Source organism: Erpetoichthys calabaricus, chromosome 5 (assembly GCF_900747795.2).
Source record: "Erpetoichthys calabaricus chromosome 5, fErpCal1.3, whole genome shotgun sequence".
Classification (NCBI taxonomy): domain Eukaryota; kingdom Metazoa; phylum Chordata; class Cladistia; order Polypteriformes; family Polypteridae; genus Erpetoichthys; species Erpetoichthys calabaricus.
The window spans coordinates 156,436,149-156,458,053 of record NC_041398.2 but is presented as its reverse complement, the minus strand read 5'-3'; the positions used below and the strand labels follow the sequence as shown (position 1 = coordinate 156,458,053).

The window sequence follows — 21,905 nt, the reverse complement described above, 5'->3', positions numbered from 1 at the left end:
AGGAGCTCTCCCAGCAGCGTGGACATGCCCCGAGTTCCAGCAGGGCCTCATGGACTATGTAGTTTTTATACACAGCCCTGCTGGATACCTTGGGGGCCACCAGGCGTCGCTGTAGGGGGGCTCATAGGCTCGCATGTGCCCTATAACCCGGGAGTACGTCACGGTCACGTGACAGGAAGAAACAATGTGCTCCCGGGTTGAAGAAAAGGACTGTTTACCCTGACCCGGAAGGGAAAAGGAACTGTGGACTGTTGAATGGGAACACCTCCGGGTCAGGGTGTATAAAAGGACTCTGGGAAGCCCAGTACACTGAGCTGAGCTGGGAGGAAGGGTGGCGAAGTGTCTGGGAGTGTGGAGGATTGATTATTGATTATTATTGTTTGTTATTGAGTATTGTGGAGAGGAGGGTGCTTGGTGCACATTATTATTATATAATAAATAATAATTGGACTTTTATCTGGTGTCTGACGTCTGATCCAAGGGTTCAAGGGGTCACGGAGACCTCAAGCTTTTACAGTTGGCGTAGTCGGCAGGATTCTCTGGCCGTCGGGTTTGGCAGAGGACCTGGATTTAAATAAATTTTCTGTGGAAAGAGAACCCCAAGAAAACAGCGTCAGGACGCACAGAAAAGTTCACCATACTCCGTGAGCTTTAAGATACAGCAGACCGCGATGGGGAAGAAAACTGGAAAGAAGGGCAGTCCCGACTGGGTGAAGGCTATGACAGACTCCGAATTGACCTGGACGTATCTGATTGGGTGTGAGGAGGACCGAGAGCCGATAAAGGCTGAACAAGCCCGAAGCGCGCAACAGCAGGGTTGCTGTCAGCCATCGGCCGCGCCGGAATCCCTGAACGGATTGGGGACATCGCTACCACGTCTGGAGGTATGTACCGGGAAAACGCCCAAAGTTTCGGGTACATTTTATTCCTGTTTTACAGAGGCTTGCCTCCAGAAAGCAGACGGTGCATCGGATGCCTTCCTCATACCTTGGCAAGATGGCCGCGTTACACAGAAGGCAGGCCAGGCTAGGAGTCGACAATCTACAAGCCCATTCGAGGACAAGGACCACGTGACCTCGCGCGATGGATGCCGGGAACGATACGGTCAGTTCGGAGCCTTCGGTGAGGTCAGTTGTTCCCCGACAGGTCTGAGCTCCCTGAAAGGGAAGGGGGCGGCGAGCGAAGCAGCGCCAAAATTAAAAAAAGAGGAGCAGGAGGTGACTGAGCGGTCTGCTGACAAATTAAAAGCGGCAGATCGCAGTCAGCCACTTGAGGCTACCCGTTCCTCTTCGGACTCCATTTCCCAGAAGCCTCCGCGAAGCCCCGCAGAGCACGTGCCGACAACGGACGTGCACATTGGCTCTCGGCCGGTAGCAGCACCCAGGCCGTCTAAAATGCGGGACTCAAATCCCCAGGAGCCTTCGCGAAGCCCAGCAGAGCACGTGCCAGGAGCGGACGTGCTCATTGGTTCCCGGTCGGCAGGTGATCAAAACAAGGAAGTGTCTTTGCCTCCGGCCGAAACAATTAACTTTATAGACTTATGGGAGCTCGAGAAATGTCTCGCGCCCCTTTACACTTTCTTCCAGGGTCTGGAGGAACTGAAAGCTCGTGTGGAGGAGCTGGGAGCTACGGCTGAGGTGCCACTAAAGGGACTGCAGGGATTCCTACGGCGACTGGGGCGAGAAGCTCCTCCGATGATCGATGCGGGAATACAGGTGAGTCCTGCCCGTATCGTATATAATAAGGGGACACAGTGTGATCCGGCACCGCGTTTAAAAAGTAGCGGCTGCCAAAGCACTGTGAACCCGACACTGGAGTGTGGCACCATGACTGATTGGCCGGGGGAGTAAGCGATCGTTCGGAGGCATGCGTGTGACGTGGCTTGCCGGAGCGAGTCGCCACTCCAGACCCCGACCGATAAATTAAGGGGGTTGTCGCTCGTTACTGGAGGGGCGGGGGAAGTGCCAATCTCCCCGGTACAGCTGAATAGTGCTGGTACCCGGAGCGATACGGTACTAATGACGCCGCCTCCGACTTTACACAGGATAACGGGTGTGCAAACAGCAAAGAGGCTCTCTCTTTTCCATAGAGAGCCTCACGCTGTGCACAAGCCCCAGAGAAAGCAGGAGATCCCCGAATTAACACGTGGGTCTCCTGACATATTAAAGAAAAGGGCAGAGAGCAGCAAAGCGGCCGTTAACCCCTCCTTGGCGGAGGAGAAGGTGGAGCTGACCGAATTCCCGAGATGTTTCAGGTCTCGGGAAGAGAGGCCACCAGGCGGACGTCGGCGGTGCTACAACTGTCGGCAACCGGGCCACGTGTGGCGAAGTTGCCCCCGGAGGACAGGGGAGCGGTGGGAGAGAAGATACACCGTTCCCCCAAGGTTCGCCGGGGGATCTAGACAACGTAGCCAAGGTCCGGATGATGCGTTCTCCTGGAGGAGGACGTCCCTCGCGGGGCTGGTAGCTTCGCCCCAGTTGGCTTCGCTAAGGGGGGGGGAATTGTGGTGGATTGCCGGCTTCTTTCTCCGGCCCTCACCCCCAGGCCGCCAGGAGGAGCTCTCCCAGCAGCGTGGACATGCCACGAGTTCCAGCAGGGCCTCATGGACTATGTAGTTTTTATACACAGCCCTTTTGGATACCTTGGGGGCCACCAGGCGTCGCTGTAGGGGGGCTCGTAGGCTCGCATGTGCCCTATAACCCGGGAGTACGTCATGGTCACGTGACAGGAAGAAATGATGTGCTCCCGGGTTGAAGAAAAGGACTGTTTACCCTGACCCGGAAGGGAAAAGGAACTGTGGACTGTTGAATGGGAACACCTCCGAGTCAGGGAGTATAACATGAAATCTGGGAAGCCCAGTACACTGAGTTGAGCTGGGAGGAAGGGTGGCAAAGTGTCTGGGAGTGTGGAGGATTGATTATTGATTATTATTGTTTGTTATTGAGTATTGTGGAGAGGAGGGTGCTTGGTGCACATTATTATTATATAATAAATAATAATTGGACTTTTATCTGGTGTCTGACGTCTGATCAAAGGGTTCAAGGGGTCACGGAGACCTCAAGCTTTTACAATATATATATATATATATATATATATATATATATATATATATATACATATATATGTAGATACTGTATGTATATCTATGTGTATATATATGTAGATATGTATATATATATATGTGTATTTGCAGCTGGAGATCCACGAAGGGAGAAAAAATGAATCACGTATCATAAAGTAGTTTTTATTCCTGAGCTTTCAACCCCTATCAGGGGTCTTCATCAGAGGATAATGCTTAGACTTACAAGAATCAAAGGCAATATATAGCCACACATTAAGTGGGGGGGGGGCGGGGGGGGGAGCTGGAGGTGATTAAGTCCGTATGATCAAGGGGGGGGGGGGGTTTGTATAGTTTATTTGTTATGTACATGTTCTTCTTAAGTTAGCATATGTAGCTCAGGAATAAAAACTACTTTATGATACGTGATTCATTTTTTCTCCCTTTGTAGATATCCAGCTACAAATATGCAAACCGTATCACAGACCTTCTCTTCCATATATATGTGTATATATATATATGTAGATATGTATATATATGTAGATATGTCAATATGTATATGTATATATATATGTGTCTGTATGTATATATATATATATATATATATATATATATATATATATATATATATATATATATGTGTGTGTATGTATGTATGTACAGTATATGTGTATATGTATGTGTATATGTATATATGAATGTGTGTATATGTATGTGTATATATATGTTGATATGTGTATATATATATATGTATATATATGTGGATGTGTATATGTATATATATATATCTATATATGTATATATATGTATATGTAGATATGTGTATATGTAGATATGTATATATATGTATATGTATATATATGTTTACATAACCTCTTTAAAACACTACTTCTCCGTTGCGAAGCCCGGGTATTTTGCTAGTGTCTTATAAATGTAAAAATCATGCTGCTCTGAACCTAGAAAAAGAGAAGAGAAAACAAAATGCCAGCTAATTAAATGAGATCAGTGTTATCAGTTGTTGTCACTGATTATACAGTAAATCTGGATGGAACAAAAACCTGCAGCCACCCAGGACTGACTTTAAGAACCCATGCTCTAAATAACTCAGCAGTGCATCTCATGAACAACCCAGCCACAGGGGATGCACAAACCAGTGTGTTTCTTTGTGCCAGTCCCAAGCCACAATACAAACAACACAACAATACAAATTTCCATACCGGATCAGTTGAGCCCCAGGTTAATAACGACCACCACCAGTACTGTTAGCCAACAGGGTGCTGACAGAAATTGGCCGAAGAAGAAGAAGGAGAAGAAGAGGGGGGAGATGTGGGTGTGTTTGTGTGTGTCCTGCGGTGGGTTGGCACCCTGCCCGGGATTGGTTCCCTGCTTTGTGCCCTGTGTTGGCTGGGATTGGCTCTGGCAGACCCCCGTGACCCTGTGTTCGGATTCAGCGGGTTGGAAAATGGATGGATGTACGAGGGAAGTGTGACAGTGGTGAGGTCTGTGGTAGGAGTGACGGATGCATTCAAGTTGGAGGTGGGATTACAACAGGGATCGGCTCTGAGCCCTTTCTTGTTTGCAATGGTGATGGACAGGTTGATAGACGAGATTAGACAGGAGTCCCCGTGGACTATGATGTTTGCTGATGACATTGTGATCTGTAGCTATAGTAGTGAGCAGGTTGAGGAGACCCTGGAGAGGTGGAGATATGCTCTAGAGAGGAGAGGAATGAAGGTCAGTAGGAACAAGACAGAATACATGTGTGTAAATGAGATGGAGGTCAGTGGAATGGTGAGGATGCAGGGAGTAGAGTTGGCGAAGGTGGATGAGTTTAAATACTTGGGATCAACAGTACAGAGTAATGGGGATTGTGGAAGAGAGGTGAAAAAGAGAGTGCAGGCAGGATGGAATGGGTAGAGAAGAGTGTCAGGAGTAATTTGTGACAGATGGGTATCAGCAAGAGTGAAAGGGAAGGTCTACAGGATGGTAGTGAGACCAACTATGTTATATGGGTTGGAGACGGTGGCACTGACCAGAAAGTAGGAGACAGAACTGGAGGTAGCAGAGTTAAAGATGCTAAGATTTGCACTGGGTGTGACGAAAATGGATAGGATTAGAAATGAGTACATTAGAGGGTCAGCTCAAGTTGGACGGTTGGGAGACAAAGTCAGAGAGGCGAGATTGCGTTGGTTTGGACATGTGCAAAGGAAAGATGCTGGGTATATTGGGAGAAGGATGCTAAGGATAGAGCTGCCAGGGAAGAGGAAAAGAGGAAGGCCTAAGAGAAGGTTTATGGATGTGGTGAGAGAGGACATGCAGGTGATGAGTGTAACAGAGCAAGATGCAGAGGACAGAAAGATATGGAAGAAGATGATCCACTGTGGCAACCCCTAACGGGAGCAGCCGAAAGAAGAAGAAGTGCATCTCATGAACCTTCATTTGACAAGCATATATTGACAGAGCAAAACAAGTCAAGTCAAGTTGAGGAGCATGCACTGGTACAGTGCGTTGCCGCACCCACTACACAGCGAAACAGCTCAGGATCCCGGTTGGCAACCCCCCAGGCAGACACGCGGTCCAGTCCTACCCTCCGGAAATGACCCTCTATCTGCCGCAGCCAGGTGTTACGTGGGCGACCCCTTGGCCTGATCCAGCCACTTTGGTCCCCAACAATGAGGATCTTATGAGCCGGATCACCCTCGGGGAAATGCGCCACATGGCCGTAGAGCCGTAACTGATGCTCCCTCACAATGCAGGTAATGTGCCTCATTCGGGACTCCATGAGCAACCGCTCATTTGACACAAAGTCAAACCAACGGTACCCAAGGATTTTCCAGAGAGACACAGTACCAAAGGAGTCCAGTCTTCATCTCAGGTCACTGGATAGCGTCTATGTCTCACAACCATATAGTAAGACAGGAAGCACCAGGACTCTAAAGACTTTGACCTTCGTCCTTTTGCATATATATCGGGAGCGCCACACACCCCTTTCCAGCGATCTCATGACTCCCCATGCGCTCCCAATCTGTCTACTGACTTCATAGGAAGAGTCACCAGAGACGTGAATGTCACTGCCAAGGTAAGTAAACCTGTCAACAAGGTCAACACTCTCTCCGCAAACAGACACACTGCTGATGGCTGCGCCCAAGAGGTCATTAAAGGCCTGGATCTTGGTTTTTATCCAGGACACTCGCAAGCCCAGACACTCAGACTCCTCACTCAGTCTCTCGAGTGCCCCGATCAGAACCTCCATTGACTCCGCAAAGATCACAGCATCGTCAGCAAAGTCAAGATACGTGAATCTTTCTTCACCAACAAATGCCCCACAGCCGCTGGATCCCACAACCTTGCCCAACACCCAGTCCATACAAGCATTGAACAGGGCAGGAGCAAGAACACACCCCTGACGAACCCTAGAATCAACTGGGAAAAACATAGAGGTCCTACCTCCACTCTGCACAGCACCCACAGTACCAGTATACAGGCCAGCCATGATATCCAGCAACTTCGGGGGGATCCCGCGAACCCTCAGGATGTCCCACAGGGCAGCTCGATCAACTGAGTCGAACACTTTGTGAAAATCGACAAAGGCTGCAAAGAAACTCTGACGATATTCGCGTTTGCACTCTTTGAGAAACCTCAGTGCCAGGATGCAGTCAATGGTAGACTTCTTAGGTGTAAAACCAGACTGTTCCGGTTGCTGGTAGGTGAGCCAGTGATTATGGATCCTATTGAGGATGACCCTAGCAAGGACCATACCCGGCACTGATAGCAGTGTTATCCCCCTGTAGTTGCTGCAATCCAGGCAATCACCCTTCCCTTTCCAGATAGGGATGACAAGTCCTGTTTTCCAATCAGTTGGGATGATGTCAGTCTCCCAAATGGAAGCAAAGATTGCTTGCAATGCCAGGAGGACAGCCTTACCACCAGCCTGGAGAAGTTCACCCTGGATACCAGAGATCCCTGCAGCCTTTCCCCCACTCAGCTGGTTCACCACCTGTGCAATCTCAGTGAGATTAGGTGGTTCACAGCTAATTGGAGATCAGCCTCAAGAACCGTGGACCCAGAGATATCCAACGTCCTAGCTGGAGGATCAACTTTGAACAACTGCTCAAAGTAGCCAGCCCAGCGGGTCACAACTGCAGTGTCATCTGTAAGGACAGTTCCATCAGCTGCCCTGACTGCGACTCTCAGAGGAACAGATTCAGATGTGCGTAATGCTTCGATTCCTCTGTAAGCAGGACGTAGGTTGCTAGACAACAGATCTTGTGTCACTTGCTCACAGATTCCTCTAACAAACGCCTCTATCTGCCCTCAGAGCCCTCACAGCCGTCCTTCTCAGTTTCCGGTACAGACAAGAGTTGCCATTGAGCCGTGTGCTGCAACTCCTCTTGATGATATCCAGGGTGCCCTGCGTGATGAAACACCTCCTTCTCGGAACACCTGTAACAGCAACACAACCCTCAGCAACCTTCAGGGTCTTGTCATGGAAGGTCTCCCATATCACATTAGGATCGGCAGTCGTACCCAAATCTGAAAGTTCCTTACACAACCTGCGTGCAAACTCATTAGAAACAGCCTGGTCTTGGAGTCTGCCAAGTCCATGCTTATTTTCCTAGCAGGTGGTAACCTACTGGACCTAAGCTGGATCCTAAGAGTTGCAACAACAAGTCTATGGTCAGAATTCACAAACTGATAACTTCTGTAAACCCTGCAGTTTTGCAAGAGTTTCCAGCGTCTGCCCACGAGGATGTGATCGATCTCCTTCACCGCACCACCAGTATTGGAGTACCAAGTCCAATGATGCGGTTCAGGGCGCTGGAACCAGAATCCAGCAATTCACAGCCCCTGACCTTTTGCAAAGTCAAGGAACATGGAGCCACTTTCACCACGGTCACCAGACCCATGGGGACCGAGACAATCCTCATAGCCAGCCCTGTCAGTGCCAGTGGCTGTATTGAAGTCGCCCATGACCAGAGGAGTGTCACCCCATGGGCACCCATTAACCACCGATCAAAGCTGCGAATAAAATGTCTCCCTCGCCGAGACATCACTCACCATGGTCAGAGCATACACTGAGACAACAGACAAAGCACCCAGGGAGTCCTATAATACACTCGTTGAAAGGAGTGACATCGGACACCATTGGAAGAAGCCAATCCGCTACAGCAACAGCTACTCCCTGAGAATGACAGCCATCAGACTGACCAGACCAATTAAAGATGTATCCACCTACAGAGATCTGGCCTGTCCCCAGTCTGCGCACCTCAGAGAGTGCCGCCACTGAGATGCGGAGTTTATGCAGCTCTTCCGACAGCAAAGGAAGATGATCATCTTGCCGGAGAGACAAGATGTTCCATGCGCCCACCTGTATAGGCCGCCTCAAATTGGGAACCGAGTGCTGCCATGCAGCGGGTGACTCCTCAGCACCACACCAGTTCTGATCCCCAACAGACCTGACCCTATTGGCTCTCCAACGGTTTAGACTCTTCCGGGGATGGGGCTCCTGAGGGCTTTCCCCCATCCTCTTCATGATGCGAGCAGCCTTCCTGTGGGCGGCTGCAGCAGAGCTAGTCCCGCGGAGAGCCAAAAGGAGTCCTTTCTGTAGTCTCTGAGTTTTGTGAAGCTTTTTTTTTTTTTTTTAAACACAGTGTTTCAATTTCTGACAGTGAAAGAACAATAAGGAAATGAACAGGATAAACAGTTGGTAAGAAGAGGCAGAGCAAGGCTGTGTGGTGGAAGGGTCGAGAGGCAGAATAGGCCAAAATACAGGCAAGTTCCCATTGAAATAAGGGCTACAATTGTGGACCATGTTCTCAATCATGGTTTTGCAATGATTGAGGCTGGTCGAAGGATGCAGCTGAATGTTGGGAGAAAAACTGTAATCTCAGTCCAGTTATCTTTGTGTCTCACCTCGTATATATACTGTATATATATATATATATATATATATATATATATATAGTGGTATATGGCCGGCCGTTCATCCCGGCCAATACCTCCACGCTGCCAGATGGAGCCCTCCCAGCAACATCGGGGTGCCCCGAATTCCAGCAGGGCATCATGGACCTTGGAGTTTTTTCTTCACAGCCCTGCTGGATACCGTGGGGGCCGCCAGGGGCCACTGCAGGGAGGCCCAGGAACTTGTACTTTCCATATAACCCGTTAGGACTTCCCAATCACGGAAACAAAAGAGATGATATACTTCCGGGCTGAAGAAAAGAAGAGTTTTGATCTGACCCGGAAGTGATGGACTATAAAAGGACTCTGGGAGATCCCAGCAGTGAGCCGAGTTGGGAGGAAGGGTGACTGAGCTGCTGGGAGTGGAGGATTGGTTATTGTTGATTGTATTGATTTATTATTGGAGTATTGTGGAGTGGAGGGTGCTTTGTGCACATTTATTACAATAAATTTAGTTATTGGACTTTTTATCTGGTGTCTGGCGTATTGTCCAAGGGTTCAAGGGGATGACAGCGCCCCCTATCTGTCACAATATATATATATGTATATATATAAATATATATTTACATACAGTGCACATACACAGTGACATATTTTTTGAAATCTCACTTAGTTATTAGTTTTGAATTGCCTGTATTTTTCCCACATAGGACTGCAAGACTACCTCACATGGGTGGCAAAGGTTTCATTTTCACATCTCAACAGGTGGAAGCTATTTGAACCACAGTCATAGAAAATAAAGGGAGATACAGAGTGCCATTATAGAAGTCAACAATGTCTTTGAAAATATCCAACTTTGAAAAGACACTAGATGAGCATGAAACAGCTGTACCATGTACCATTTAAAAGGAATGGTGACACAGTGAAGGACCTGCTGTACCAGTATGTACAGGTAAACCATGTGCGTGCATACATTAACTGCTTTATCATAAAGAGTACAACACTGTATAGTGATGAATTGTACAGTAAACGTGACCTGTACACATATTTGCTCCGGCCATAGAAAAGAACATGCAATATGTATACATTAACCCAATTGATGAGTTCTACTCAGCATGGTGGTGCAAGGTTTATGATTGCCAGCCACGTACTCATATGACCCTGCTGGATGCTATGGATGCAGCTTGTATGAACATCACAGCTGACGACTGCAGAAACTGGATTAGATATTCCAAAAGGTTCTTTCTGCGCTGCGTTGCAAAGGAAGATATCCATTGTGATGCGGATGAGAATTTGTGGCCTGACAGACAGGAACGTCAAGGGGTGTAGAAAGACTGCATTGTAATTCTCCATGCAGCGCTACATGTACCGTTCTACCTAAGGGGTGTTTTCTGTGTTTATATTGCTCATTTTGTATTTTTTTTTCTTTTGTGCTATATAGTGATATATAACAGTCTTGTCTTTTTCTTTTCTGTATCACAACAATAACAGTAAAAGTGTAAATGTGCATCATGTCCAATGTCTTGCAATCAATCTCCCACAAACAGTCATGTGAAACTTTGTACTGCTGAACTTGATTTATGCTATATATACAAATAAGTGCAGCCTTGTGCATTTTCAATCACAGTCATCAAAACCTTAGCCATAATTACATCAGAAAATACTTACAGAGTGCACCTTTATATTGACAACATGGCTAAGCATTTTTACTATCTTGTTTGTAAAGAATAACACAAAGACATGTCATTCTTGGCTTTTGCAAGTTATCAAGTAGTATGGTAGACATTAGGACTTTAGGAACTTTCAAAACTAGACTTGATATTATTTTGCAAGAATGAAATGAATAAGATTGGCAAGCTTTGCTAGGCTGAATAGCCTTTTCTCATCTAGACTGTTCAGATATTGAAATATTTATATGTTAAATATATTTCTTTATTTTATAGGTATTGGCACTTTTTAAAAAGGATTTGCTAAATTTCAACAACATTTTTTTTTAGGATATTCCTGGCCCTGGAAGTTATGAAATAAAGAGTCTTTTTGAAAAGATTCCTGGTACTAAAAACACTCCATTTCTTTCACAAGCTCAGGTAACGTATACTGTACAAAAATAGCTAATACATTGTGAGTTGTGTGTTCTCATAAACATATTAGTTAGTAAGTTTTGCTAATGCAGAAATGTTAGATTAAAGAGCCAATAAATGGTTTAATGTAAAATTGAGATCAGGCTTACATTTTTCATATGTGATAATATATCAATTTTAATATTCCCCATGCTAGAAAATCTTTGTTTTGCATGCATTTTGATTTTGGCATTTTGCAAAAAGGCTGTTTGCACATCCGACTCATATAGTACAGTGAATTCAGAAAGTATTCAGACCCCTTAACTTTCTGCACACTTTATTCTTCTGTAGATTTAATTTTAAATGGATAAATCTGCAGTTTTTACATATCAATCTACTATCAGTAACCCATAATGAGAAAGAAAAAACATATTCTCAGAAAGGATTACATATTTATTAAAAGTCAAAAACTGAAACCTCTCATTTTATCTAAGTATTCAGACCCTTAACTGTAGCACTACAAATTATGGCCAGGTGCATCCTATTTGCTTCAATTATTTTTAGAGTGGAGTGCACCTGTGGAAAAGTAAATTGCTTTAACATAATTTAGAAAGACATACTCCAGGTCAAAAATAAAATAAGTCATGAACTCCAAGGAACTCTCCACAATAAGGCATATATCAGGTTAAAAAACAGAGTGAAAGTAATGAAAAAACTTTCTTGATTTTTTAGCAGGAGGGATTATGATTACAGTTTAAATGCTAATTCCATAAGAGAATTAAAAGAATATGCATAGGCCCTCAATGAAAATTTGATAATAATCTGTAAAATTAGTTTGAAGACAATCTTTCTTTTAAAATTTCAGGATAATCCTGACAAGTGTCAAATTATCCATGGAAGCTATTCTATTAGATACAGTCCATGTCATTAATCAGCAGGTCAAAGACTCAAGCCTACTATAAACCATATTTCCTCCAAATGCCAACTCACTCTGATTATTTTGGGAGTAAAAACAAAGCTAAAATGTTACCAGAAAAATAGGAGAACAAAACATTAAAACCCAAAACAGAACCCAAACGTTTAGTCAAAAGTTGAAGAGAAAAACAAGTTCAGAGAACCAGAAAATTTGAACAAAGAAAGTGTTTTAGTTTCTCTTTGAGAAATTTCCAAATTCAGACAATTAAGTCACCTCAGTAAGTGAGCTTTATACTCTTTCAATCAGTGACTCACTAGTCTGTGACCTTTTATTAGGATCCTAGCAACTGCACAACAACTAGTAAACACAATTCCACAAAAACAGCAGTTCCAATGTGAAAGCAAAATGATGTAGTGGGACGTCAGAAAAAATGGAAAATAATTCTAAATCAAAATACAAACATCAGGAATAGCTTTCTAGTCTCAAAACCAAATGCAAATAATTAAATCCTGACAAAAAAGGCCAGTCATGACAGTAAAACTTTACCTCTAGGCATTCATTTTACGCAAAATTAGACTAGAGACTTCATTCATGACAAAAATGCCCATTTCAAACCACAGAGTAGGGTACTCTTTTTTTTTTTTTATCCAGCGCTGTAAGATTTGAAATAGAAATTTTAACTTGATTAATTAATTATAAGTTTTGCCTTCAGCAATACTGGTAATTAATCAAATAATTTGGCAAGGTTCCTAATTTATTTACCTTACCTTTCTCTTTCATAGGAGGTGGATCTTTGGCCTTTTGACATATCAGAATAACTGAAGCAATTTATTGATAAGCACAAGGATTATAGATGTTTGATAAATAAAAGTATATATTGACATATACTGTAGGACTGGATACAGACAGACAAGCATATTGTTGTGACTGGAGCAGAGTAAGACAATTAGCCATCCATGGTTAACTCAGAATGTTAACTTCTTTATTTTATGACAGGCAAACACTGATCTTTAATCCAACAATGACATTCTTTTATTCAAGAACTCATTTCCTATCCTTTCATCAGGTAACACACTTTTAAATACTCCCCCTAGTGTTCTGGCAGAAACTACAACACAACACATATAACATATAGACTGGCTATTTACTGGTGTTTAAAGTATTATTTTTTCTTAGCACAGACAAATAGTTTTACAATACCAAATCTTTATGGGTGATCTATGATGTTGTGTGGAGTTGTTTTTTTGTTGCTCTGTTCAAGTGGAAGATTCTTCATGGAATGGAGTCTTTCTCTTTGCTGCGTGATACATGTAAGTGCTGTGCTGCTGCTCCCTCAGCTTTCCTTCTTCTGCCTTTTGCCACTTTATTGCGAAAAGGCATTATTCATTGTGTCCCAAGAGTTTTGATGCTGAAGTTCCCTTCTTCTCCTTGTCAGACTACTGGCACACAGCTTTGGCTTGACAGGCTAGGTCTCAGCTTCAAGTTCACAATGTCAAGAATTTGTCAGATTTGGCTCTTCAAGGAACAGCCAAACTTCTCAAGTTTCAGAGACCCTGTTTTAGAATGTCTATTTTTGTATGTCCCTTATATATGTCCCAGAGAGGATGCCACAAGAGAAACACTGAACCTTGAAACTTGAGATTCTCTCCTTGCTTCTCACTACTTTGAGAGATGGTATGCATCTGGCTTTAAAGGAAGGTTGGACCTTCTGCTGATTTAATTAAAGTCACTTCTAGTTACAAAATCAGTGTCTTGTAATAGGCAAGCTCTTCTGTTCATCTTAGTTATCATACTTGAATTATAGGTCTTTGTCCTTGCTTGAATCCATTTTGTGCTTTCTGACCCAAGAAGTCTGCAGTGGGGCCTCTGGAGAAACGTCAGGTCACCTCTAATTTACACCTTTGTTATCAGATGAAGTCCAGGGAAATCCTGGTATAAGCTGGCGTTGAGTCATTTAGTTTGGAATGCAAGTGGAGGAAGGCACAGCTAGATGCCTGCATCTATGTGAAATCTGCTTTCTTAATAGGCCTGGTGTGCCACTAAAGTCTAGCAGAATGGGCAATGCCCAATTTATCCTACAATGCCTTCTGACTGAACAGTTTGAGAAAAACTCCACATATGGTATTTAATTCATATTGATGTCTAGTCATGCAAGACAAAAAGCTTTTAGGGATTCTCCCTAATTTTGGATCCCTACACCCAAAAACACTCATTTGTAGGACATTTTTGGACCATATTTTGTGCACGTACCTGTAATTGCACTACATTGATACAGAATAAACCAACAGGTGTCTTCAGCAAAAAGATCAGAGGGACTTGATGGTGTGTGTGCATGCCACAACAACCAATCCCAGGGGTTCCTAATGGTATATGAAGGGTCAAATTTACTCCTTTGTACTAAACTTTGAAAAATTGGATCAGTAATATAGGCCTGTGGAGGGCTATTTTATGCTATTTTGAGGTTACTGATCACAAACATTATAATATTTTTGATATTTGATTATTTACTGGTAGTCTTAGGTCTCTAAGAGGCTCTCGCAGAAGTTTAAATATAACAAATTGTAAACATTGGTATATGGGGTATAGTTTTAGATTATTTCAAGGTCAATGAATATGAATATGATGTTATTTTGGATTCTTGATCCTTTACAAGGGATCTAGTACTTGATGGATATCTATCAGAGGATGAAAAATGAAGACAAGTTTTAATATTTTAAATATTTGATGAACTATTCTTGTTCATTATGTACTTCTACCTCATGAAGTAAATCATTACATTTCTTTTATACACCCTGAATTAGGATGGCTTATGCTGATATAGAATTTTTTGTATTTGTAAAGGCTTATGTTAGTTAGAAGTGTACAGCTGAAGAATTAAATGTTCCATCCAGCCATCCATTCATTTTTTTAATTTGCTTATCCAAGACATGGTGGCAGGGAAGCTGGACCCTATCTCAGTAAGCACAGGGCACAAGCAAGGAACAATTCTTGGAGAGGGTGTCAATCCATTGTAGGGTTAACTCACACACATTAGGGCCAATTCACCTAACCTGCATGTTTTTGGACTGTAGGAGGAAACCAGCACACCTGAAGGAAATGTGATCATGGTTCCATTTCTGAATATCTGCTAAAAACATTTATTACATTGTTATTGGTGTTGATATAAAAATATAAGATAATTATTGTAAATGTCTTTAAATTATTGTCAATATTGATGTAAATTTAACAAAAAATAATGTGTTTTGCCAGAGATTCTCACCATTTAAATTAATCACACCAGCGCCAGGCTCTTACAATGACCCTCGTACAGCTTTTGAACATCTGTCCAAGATATCAAGTGTGAAGAGAAGTCCTTTTGGGCAAACTGCAGTTCGTTTTGTACCAGATTTCAGAAGGTCAATGACACCAGGTTAGGCTATCTTTTTAATGTTGGGGGTATTGTACATTTATTCATATTTCAAAAATTATGATCAGTACACAATAATGATTTTAAATGAAAAGATTCATTGATATTAATTGGTAATCCATTTCAAAGAATGGAGGCTAAAAAATTGCTGGCATAAAAATGTGTAGTATTTGGTAAAGATTATCGTCAGTTTGATGTTTAATATAACAAAGTTCTCAGACCTGGCCGATTTAATTCAAGTTGGCTGGGGGTCAGGCCCAATTATGGCAGAATTGGGTACCAGGCAGGAAATGTCCCTGTTCCAGGGCACCAGTCTATCATATGATATCATTTTTATTGGCATCAGTAGTAGCTTTTTATATGACATTAATAAAAAAAAAAACTTGCATTTTGATAGAAATTATTCTGTTTTTTGTTTTTTTGTTTTGCTAACCAATTTGTTTTTTGATCAGAGTAGTTAATAATTAAGACACTTACTTACCTGCTGTAAAGTGGCATGTTACATTCCCTTTTACATCCCTTATTTTGATGTTACTTTTTTTCAGACATGCAGTTTGTAGTTTAGACAATACAGTGTTTTCCTTGGTTCAGTGTTTTGAAATTCAATATTTCAGGTGTGTGTAATTCTGTACAAATCCTGATATCACTATGCATTTGGACACATCATTAGTTGTATGTTCTTGTTCAAAAATGTTTTTTTTATTTAAATTACATTACACATACTGTAAAACAGTTCTGTAAGCCAAGTATAAAACTGCATTTGACAAATTTATTTGAATATAATTACCCAAGGGCGGCACGGTGGCGCAGTGGGTAGCGCTGCTGCCTCGCAGTTGGGAGACCTGGGGACCTGGGTTCGCTTCCTGGGTCCTCCCTGCGTGGAGTTTGCATGTTCTCCCCGTGTCTGCGTGGGTTTCCTCCCACAGTCCAAAGACATGCAGGTTAGGTGGATTGGTGATTCTAAATTGGCCCTAGTGTGTGCTTGGTGTGTTTGTGTGTGTCCTGCGCTGGGTTGGCACCCTGCCCGGGATTGGTTCCCTGCCTTGTGCCCTGTGTTGGCTGGGATTGGCTCCAGCAGACCCCCGTGACCCTGTGTTCGGATTCAGCGGGTTGGAAAATGGCCGGATGGATGGATAATTACCCAAGAGTGAGCAAAGATGAGAAAAAAAATCATCTGAAATGTTACAGTTTTTCTCAATCACTTTGATGCAATTCTGACATCGGGAACGTCATTCTCATCACTCATAATACAGTTTTCAAAACAGTTAAGGCTTTACTTATAAAATGGACTCACCAGTACAAAAGACACTGAAATAAGCAACACCTTTTTGACAAAGTCAGTCAATCACTTCAACACTGTGACCCATGAATAATAAACTTTCACAATTGTTTTAAGACTTAGACACCAAATGTTTTTATACTTTTATTTGTTTTTACCTTACCGACTTTGAAAGGAGTACTGCAGAAAATGTATGCCTAATGTAGAGTAAAAATGTTCGGAGAAAAATTAAATGTGAAGGAGTTTCTTAAAACTTTACATTATGTAATTGCTGAAGTTAAGAAAAGTAAAATGACACACATGAAACTTTATGCATTAGAAAATAAAGAAAAAATAAGTGCAAACTATGAGATGTCTTAAGGGCATCCTCTTTCTCATCTCTATTAGGCCACATCATTGCGTTTACATCACACCTGATGTGTTCGCTTCTGAGACACAGATGGTAAAATGTTTTTGCCTGCCACACCCAGCCTTTAAAGAATCAGGTGTGACATCCTCACAGCCAGCATCCATTGCTTCCAGTAGGGAAATCTGATTATGAGGCTGTTGATTGTACACCTTCCACCTTCAAGCAGAGAAGAATTCCTCAATTGGGCTGAGGAATAATGAATATGATGACAGGAACACCATTATCATTTGCTGGTTGGTTTTAAACCATTTCCTCACACAGTTTGAGTGAAAACTTACACTGTCCCAAATTATCACATGCAGTGGTGTGTTAGCTCTCACAATCACAATTTCATTTTCGGGAATGATGGCATTGTAGAGCCCATCTAAGAACTGAAGAAGCTGGTCTGTGTTGCAGGGCCCAATGGCTGCAACATGTTGAATTACCCCATGTTCAGAAATAGCAGCACAACTTGTGATATTGCACCAGGTACATCCACTGTGGCTGTCTGACCTATGATGTTTCTGCTATGTCTCCTTACTTTATTCAGGTGAAATCCTGCCTTATCCACATACACAAAATTGTGTGGTGTCTCATTGGCCTTCAATTCAAGTGTTCTCTTTAAAGTCCAAAAAGAGTGTTCACATTAGAACCATTTGAAATAGTGCAGCTTAGAAAAAAGAGACAACATCTCTATATTCTCACCTGTACATTCAATAGCCTAATGGCATTGTTTTCTCTCACCATATCCGCAATTGCCATCTGCTGCTTCTGTATCAAAAGTGGCCTTCCCCCACCAGAATGAGGCAGTGGTATTATTCTGAAAAATACAAAGGTCCTCAATTTAACAATTGTTATATAGAGGTCACAGATTCTACTATTTACAGTTGTAGCCACCAAAATATAAGGCAAGTTCAAGCACGGGTAAAACGTGTGCCGAAAGAAATCTCTCAGTCCAAAAGTTTGTTTTAAAAGTATTTAGTGAAAATTAAAAGCAAACAATCCACACAAGAACAAAGAAAAAAGTTGTTACACACGTAGAATTAAAGACAAAAAAAAAGGAAGAAATGTATCTTTTCTAAACTTAGCTTTTCTTGAGAAACTTTAGTTATTTCTGTACTTAAAAGTTCTTTACTTCTTCTTCTATACTTAAAGATTCTTAACTTCTTCTATACTTAAAGATTCTTAACTTCTTCTTTAAGCGTATGGCGCAGCACTAAAATTAAGTGCTTTTGTCTTACATGTTACTTAACACACACAAAAGGCACGAAAGGCAAGATTTAAAACAATGTGCCCTCTGCACCTTACACATGGCAAGGCTGATCACTAACTGAGAATAATGTTTAGTCAGAGCAGTTAGAAATCATAAAACATTTATGATTCTTATGTAACTAGGAAATGGCTCTTACACATCTGGCCCCTATGCTAAGTCAGAAATCAATTACTTTAACATTACTTAGTAAGAGCCTTCACTACTTTAATGAACTTTAACCAAACTTAAGAAACTTAAAACTTAAATTCTACTGTAAAAACACAAACACAATTGAAATTAAGCATGCAAAAAATAAAATTAATCATTTCAATCATTTGCTGCTTCCTGGAGCAGGCATAGTTTGTTCACAGGTCTGTCCAGTGTGCTGGTCTTGGTCTGCACACAAACTCTTCTGACTGCCCCTTTTGCATCTGGCATTGTCTTGATGACTTGACCCTTTACCCAGGAGTTACTGGGTGTAGCATCTTATAATTACACCCACAATGTCCAATTTCTTTATGAACTTGTTGCATTATGATAGTAGCAATATGTGAATTCTTCTGAATGATTGCAGGGTGTTTTTCCTCTTCTTGCATAGCAGATTTGCTGAGTCTTCCTCCAACTCTCAAAATTCCTTCTTGCAGGACTGAGTCCAGTTTGTTGATTTGACTATCTTTCTTTACATGCTGATTTTTGTGTAAGGCTTTAACCTCCTCTGGGTAAACTTGCAATTGACTGAGGTGAAAAAGTTTGTTTTCTGCTTTAAACAAGTCTTTTACAGACAGTGGTTTCAGCCTCATTGTTGATTTATATTCCTTCATTTGTTCTGTGATTAGTGTTTTTTTGTCTTTCTGGGCTGTGTCCATATTGAATGTATACTAAATTGCCTTCCTCTCTTCTTTCAGATGCAGTAGCACTTCTTTGAACCTAAGGAACCACGCTACTGCATATTTTTTTTAAATTTAACCATTTTGAGTAGTACTCCACAAGTCTTATTTTTTCTTCTACACTTGTAAGATTTATTACACACCTTTTGATTTCTGGATCATTGCTAGCAGACAGGTCCACTTCATCCGGTCTCTTAGGCCATTCATGCTCTGGCTGTAGCCGGAAATTTGGGCTTTGTATCCAAGTCTTACTTTTGATGAAGCTTTCTATTGTCAATCCTCTTGATGCCTGATCCGCAGGAATTTGAGCAGCGACATACCTCCACAATTGTCCGTGACTGAAGGCGGGATTGTCTGTGACAATGGAGGCCACGCTGGTGAAAGTTACTTTGTCGGTAGGGATAAGTTTCAACACTTGTTCATTAAGGTGTAGCGAGTCTTCGTTATTGACGCTTAATATAGCTTGCGTACTGAGTTGTTCCGGAGTCACAGTTGAGAAACACTTTTTTTAATGTCTTTTAAGCACAGAGAAATAAATTTACATGTGAAACATCCGTAATGTAATAAGCCACCAAGAAAAGTAACATTGCAATAATGCACGCTACGATCCGATCGCTGTAAACAGAAGTGAAAACAAAATCGAGCCCGGTGCATTCTTTAACATGCCTTGTAGCGCAGTGGTAGTGTTGCTGCTTTACAGTAAGGAGACTGTGGAAGATTTTGGGTTTGCTTCCCGGTTTCTCCCTGTGTGTATAACGCTTTGAATACTGAAAACACCGGTATATCAATGTAATGAAGTATTCTTATTCTTATGCGTCCAGCGCTCGCTCTCTCTCGCGCGCGCCTGTATGTGTGTGTGTGTTGCTCGCTCGCTGCACGTGTTCCTGCAGGCATTCCAGTAAGTGAATGAAAAGATGGAACTCTGGAGAGAGCAACATACAACTGTCCGTGACTAAAAACTGGTTTTGGCAGATACATGCACATCTTTTTGAAAGTTTGGCCCTGTGCCTTATTAATTGTCATCGCAAAGGCAAATCTAACGGGAAATTGTCTTCGTATTAAAGTAAAAGGCAAATTATCCGTGACAAACTGTTTTACACACTGCATACCAACCCGCGGCGTAGTATATGCCGCAAAATCACGCCGCTTTTTTAATGTTTTTTAAGCAAAGGGAAAAAAATGAACATTTGCAAAATCCGTAACGCTGCTTTCAGTAAGTACAATGCACACGCGTTTAATTTGTCGGCCACTTTTTGCCAGCTGTCTTTTCTGGTTTGGGCTGCTTTTGCAGTGTTACCGCTTGTGCATATTAAATCTTGAAATCCTTCGAGTAACTAATTAACTAACTAACATCCACCCACCCAGCTTGTGAGAAAAAAATGCGCCCGTTCTTTCATCATTTTGTTGCAGCCTATCAAAGACTTGCTGATCATGTTTTCTAGACTCAATATACATTGGCTTTTCACTCAGCGCGGGGGCACGCATTCATCTCGGATTATTACATCCTAGACTAATCTGCTACACGGCTGCGTTTGAGAAACTGACTTATCCCTGATGAGTTTCACTGGCATTAATGATTAAGAATCTGGTTGGAACAAAACCCTGCTTCCACAGGGGTTCACCAGGACCGAGTTTGGGAAACACTGCTGAACACAGACGAAACTGACTCAGGTGAGGAGTTGGGGCGGGCAAAGTGGTTGCAGCTATTGATTATTCAGTGTTGTTTGCCTGGGTGTCTGATCTGCTCGACGGGATCATAAATAAAAGGAAAACAATGTGAAGGCAATGTTACAGGTGATCCTGTGGTATAGCGGGTCCACAGCTCCCCTTAAAAAGGCCATTTTTAAATAAATAATCATCACACTCACAGCGTAGCGAGGGGCGTGTAAGTGTGGCTGAAACGGTTTCCGGGTGGAGTTATGCTACGGGCATTTCTTCCCTGTGCAGTGTGCGAGCGAGTGAGGAGAGAGAGAAAGCCGGTACGTTAGAGTGTGCGAGAGCAGGCTCGAAGGCAATGTGTTTCTGTGGTATAGCGGGTCCATAACTCCCCTTCAAAAGGCCATTTTTAATCAGGCGACTGACAGTAGTGGAGTCAGGCACAGAGAAGGTCAGCTGCTGAGAGAGCGTCTCGACTATTGCAGGGCCTGCATCGGTGAAGCAGGTGAGACGCTAATGAAAAAGAGGCACAGGGCTAATTGGTTTTTAACGACTGCTTCCTTCATTGTGTTTTAACCTCAGTTTTAAAGGATTGTTTTAAGGATCCCATGGGATACCCCTCGCAAACTGTTTTTCATGGTGGGCGTGGCTGTCTTGCGTGCTTTCCATGGGTGTCTACTTGTCAACGGCTTAGTGAATTATATATATAGATTAAACCATAGAATGCAAAGCGTAATAGTAAACTAAATGTAAAAACATTGAATAACACTGAGAAAACCTTGAACAACAGAGAAAACTAACACTGCAATAGTTTGCGCTATAGCGCTACCAACCGCTGGCGAAAAACACTTTTTTTTTAATGAGTTTTAAGCACAGGGAAAAAATTAACATATGAAAAAATCCGTAATTTAATAAACCACCAAGAAAAGTAACATTGCAACAATGCACACTACGAACCGATCGCTGTAAACAGAAGTGAAAACAAAATCAAGCCCAGTGCATTCTTTAACTGGCTTCCTACCTTATGAGTCCAGCCCCCTCTCTCTCACGCTGCCTGTGTGTGCGTCTGTCTCTCTCTGGCACTGCCTGTGTGTGTGCGCGT

General features: G+C 42.5%; 1 protein-coding gene across 1 annotated transcript in view; it reads left to right on the top strand.

Annotated features, from left to right (window-relative positions):
* stpg2 (sperm-tail PG-rich repeat containing 2) overlaps positions 1–21,905 on the top strand; it is a 276,268-nt gene that overhangs the window by 214,944 nt on the left and 39,419 nt on the right. The window contains exons 7-8 of the mRNA XM_028803122.2: positions 10,957–11,046; positions 15,185–15,344. Of these exons, the coding sequence (XP_028658955.1) occupies positions 10,957–11,046; positions 15,185–15,344 (250 nt within the window). The remainder of the gene's footprint in view (positions 1–10,956; positions 11,047–15,184; positions 15,345–21,905) is intronic.